The following is a 3,514-nucleotide window of genomic DNA, read 5'->3' on the forward strand; positions in this document are numbered from 1 at the left end:
TTCAACAGTTTTTGAAATCACATCAAAGTTATCAACAAGAGAGCTGTTGCTGTGCACTTAACTAGTTAATATGTATTGTGTTGAAGCAAGTTATGTAATTTTATTGGTGGTGGTGCTGGTGGGGGGATATATTAACTGGATCAAATTATGGTGGGGTCATGGCCTTAATTATTCATGTCTGATTCAATAAGACTTTAAAATGATTTCTCTCTTACTGGTGAGGCTGTGGTCAAACATTTCCACAAACTGACTTTAAATTCATTTTGGTGTTAAGGAGAATCAGATTTTATATTAAGATTTTCTTTATAAAATGGTTAGCTTTGTTTAATCCAAGTTAAAAAAAAAGAGCAATAACTAAACGTCACATCTGAACACTATTAACCATCACTTTTCAACTGAATCACCCTGTTGGCTATAAAGTTTACTGGATTCAGGGTTTTATGACTCTTCTGATTTGTTTATAAGAGGATGTATTAACATATTTATTAGAGGTACAACAATATCAAAAATTCATGATTCGGTTCGATACTTTAGCCTCACAGTACAATATTTTTTTCAATACAAAAACGAGAAATGTTCATGGCCTTTTTAACTTGTAATTTATTTAAATTAGCTATGAACATTTGTTTAACCTCAAAAGTACAGTTTTTAAATTAAATGTTGCTGAAACAGCAGGTTTATCAATGAATCTGTGCTCCGTCATGCAGCCTAGGTGGAGTAACTGAACACAGATCCTCTGAGCCTTCAACACAGAGCATCTTCAGAAGACAACTTGATAAAATTAATTTATTTATTGTTCGGCACAAGTGTGTATTAAACTTAAAGCAGTTTATTGAATAGCTCAATCCAGACATATATTGTTGCACCCCTAAAATTTATTTTATTCTAATATTTGTTTTGATCAAATTAATATCTGGATTTCTAACTAGTAGAAAGAACTGTTTATGACAAGAACTGAAAAACCAAGAACCTTTGGAGAACTTATACACAATATGAACAATACTGTATTTGGCACTAAATCTCAAAATGGTGTTTGTGTGGTTTGAGTTGTTTTCAAAATGTACTGAAATACAGCATCTATGTATAAATATTCCATAGGCTCCATGGTTTGCAGCTCTAACCGTTGTCTGCAGTTTAAATAGCAGTTGTTAAAGCTGCAGCTGGCAGCTCAGGGTGGTGCAGTTCAAAACATTTGCATATCGTGGAAAAAGTTATACTTTCTTTCAGTCTGTTCAGACTTTTTTAAAATTATTATTATTTAGAAGGGACAATGCACATTAATTTACATTTTTGTAAATGTGCCAGAGTTAGCCAAAGGCTATTTTTCATATGTTGTCCCCGGAAAAAGTGAAAAAAAGTGAAACGTTTATGTTATATAGATTGGTTATACATAGAGGGAAATCTTTCAAGGCTTTATTTGTCCTAATTTAGATGATTACAGCTTACAAATAACGAAAAAAGACAAAATTCATTGTCTCAGAAAATTTGAATGTTACATAGCCAGTTTATCGTATGTTTGGCAGATCATGTTTTTTAAATGTGTGTGACTGTGGTTTTGTCGGATTAAGTTATGTTTATGAAAAAAAACTATTTGATTCAAATCTAACAGCTTGTTGTGCTGTGAAACTGACTGATTCAAACTGAGTCTTAATGAGGCTCTCTGCTGTCAGTCAGACTTTTTGGTTTTCTGGCAACATAAAACAGTAAACATTGGAGTTTACATTTGAACTAAAGACTTCACTAACAACACTTTCTTCTTTGATGGCCACGGTGTTCTGCCGATGATGCGTTCATGCTCATGTCATCACACTTCACAATTTTTCTTCTCTTGGCTGCTTTGTTCTCGTTTTTTTTTTCTTTGGTTTTAATTCAGTTATTTCTACATGTTTCTCAATTTATGTCAGTGAAAATATATTTTCTATTGTGAATTATAATCCTCTATAAATAAAAAAGTTATAAAATGCCCTTTAATATTTGTTTATGTTTTTAATCTTTTTTTTCCTCTTACATGTAACTGATTCATGAGGAAACAGCAGCAGCTGAAGATCAAGCTAAAGACCTTCTTTTACTTGTTTTTTGTCCTTCATTACTTCGACAACAGAACAAAACACTTGACAGAAAATCCTTGAGGAGAATAACGGAAGGTGAACGTGGGCTGTAATGTTTTGACAGCCTACCTGTTTGGCTGTGAAATAGGCCATGGCAGTGTCAGTGACATGGTAGGCCTGCAGGCTCAGCTCTGACAGGTTGGGCAGAAGCTGTGAGATTGCAGCGATGGCGTCATCAGCCACATTGATGCAGTCGCTGACGCTGAGGGACGTTAGCCTGGCGTTGAGACTGGACCACAGGCCCGCTTCTGTGAAGTCATTGCAGCCTGACAGTTCGAGGTGCATCAAGCCTTGCATTTGCTCCAACATGACCTGCAAAACAACCAACACATCCATTACCTTTACTGTGGCACTAATAAATATGTTGTACATTTTGTTTTTTTAGAAATGATAAATGAGGTAAGAAATTTGTATTTCATTAGAACAGCAAAAGCTCAAAGATGCTTTCTGAATCATATATAGCATGTGCTTGTGTAGGAAAATACAAATGTTGGAGAAGAAAGAAAGTAACTGGATTTCTGTTCTGTAGTTGAAGATTTTTCTCCTCCCATCCATGGAGCTTCTTCAATTTAGAACTAGAAAGTGTTGAGTTCTAAGCTTTCGAGTGCATGAGATGTTTCTTTTATGCAGCTAAGTTTGCAAAAATTCTCACTCTTTACCCTCCACAGGGACCATTGGGGTTTTAGTTGGACAGGCTCACAGAGAGATGTTTTGGTCTCATGAATGAAGGTATAAATTATGGGGAAAATGACTGGTTATCAGACTTAATGCTTCATTAGTGTTAGTAACTTAAAATCTGATTTTTTTTTTTGTTTTAGGATTATCTTCCTCATTTGACTTTCTGTTTTCTCTGTCTAAAATTTGAACATTTTGCTTCTCATAAGAGTATTCCTTGAAGTGTAGATGCACATGTCTTTTCCTGAAGAGCTGGATCTCATGTGTTGAGCCATGTGACTGTGGAGAAGCTGTTTAGTTTCTCCAATATCAAGATCAGGAGTCAGACTTATAAAGTTTGCGTACGCGCAATGTGAGCCCAGAAACTTGCGTACGCCACTTTTCACGCCAAAGTTGTCATTTATAAAATCCAAACTTGACGTGAAAATGTGCGGTGCCTCATGCCAGCTTTGACCCATGCGTACGCTCATTTTGGAGACGGGAAACTGCGACTGAGTTGGTGAAGTGAAGAATTATAGCCGCACTGTGTAATGATCACTGTCAGATATTTAATTTACCTTCAGAATCAGACTTAGATTTTAGATAGACTTTAGCTTTCTTAACAGTAATATTTATGCTTCTCCTGCTGATCCATAAGGATTTTGAAATAAAAAAAACTTAAAGGCACAGTGTGTAGGATTTGTTGTTTTCAGCGACATCTAGTGGTTGAATCATCCTCCCTGGTCCTCCCC

The 3,514-nt window shown here is 35.5% G+C and overlaps 1 protein-coding gene across 1 annotated transcript in view; it reads right to left on the reverse strand.

The window, feature by feature from the left end:
* fbxl16 (F-box and leucine-rich repeat protein 16) overlaps positions 1-3,514 on the reverse strand; it is a 40,474-nt gene that overhangs the window by 8,508 nt on the left and 28,452 nt on the right. The window contains exon 3 of the mRNA XM_014024885.1: positions 2,178-2,420. Within this exon, the coding sequence (XP_013880339.1) occupies positions 2,178-2,420 (243 nt within the window). The remainder of the gene's footprint in view (positions 1-2,177; positions 2,421-3,514) is intronic.

Source organism: Austrofundulus limnaeus, unplaced genomic scaffold (assembly GCF_001266775.1).
Source record: "Austrofundulus limnaeus strain Quisiro unplaced genomic scaffold, Austrofundulus_limnaeus-1.0 Scaffold444, whole genome shotgun sequence".
Lineage (NCBI taxonomy): Eukaryota > Metazoa > Chordata > Actinopteri > Cyprinodontiformes > Rivulidae > Austrofundulus > Austrofundulus limnaeus.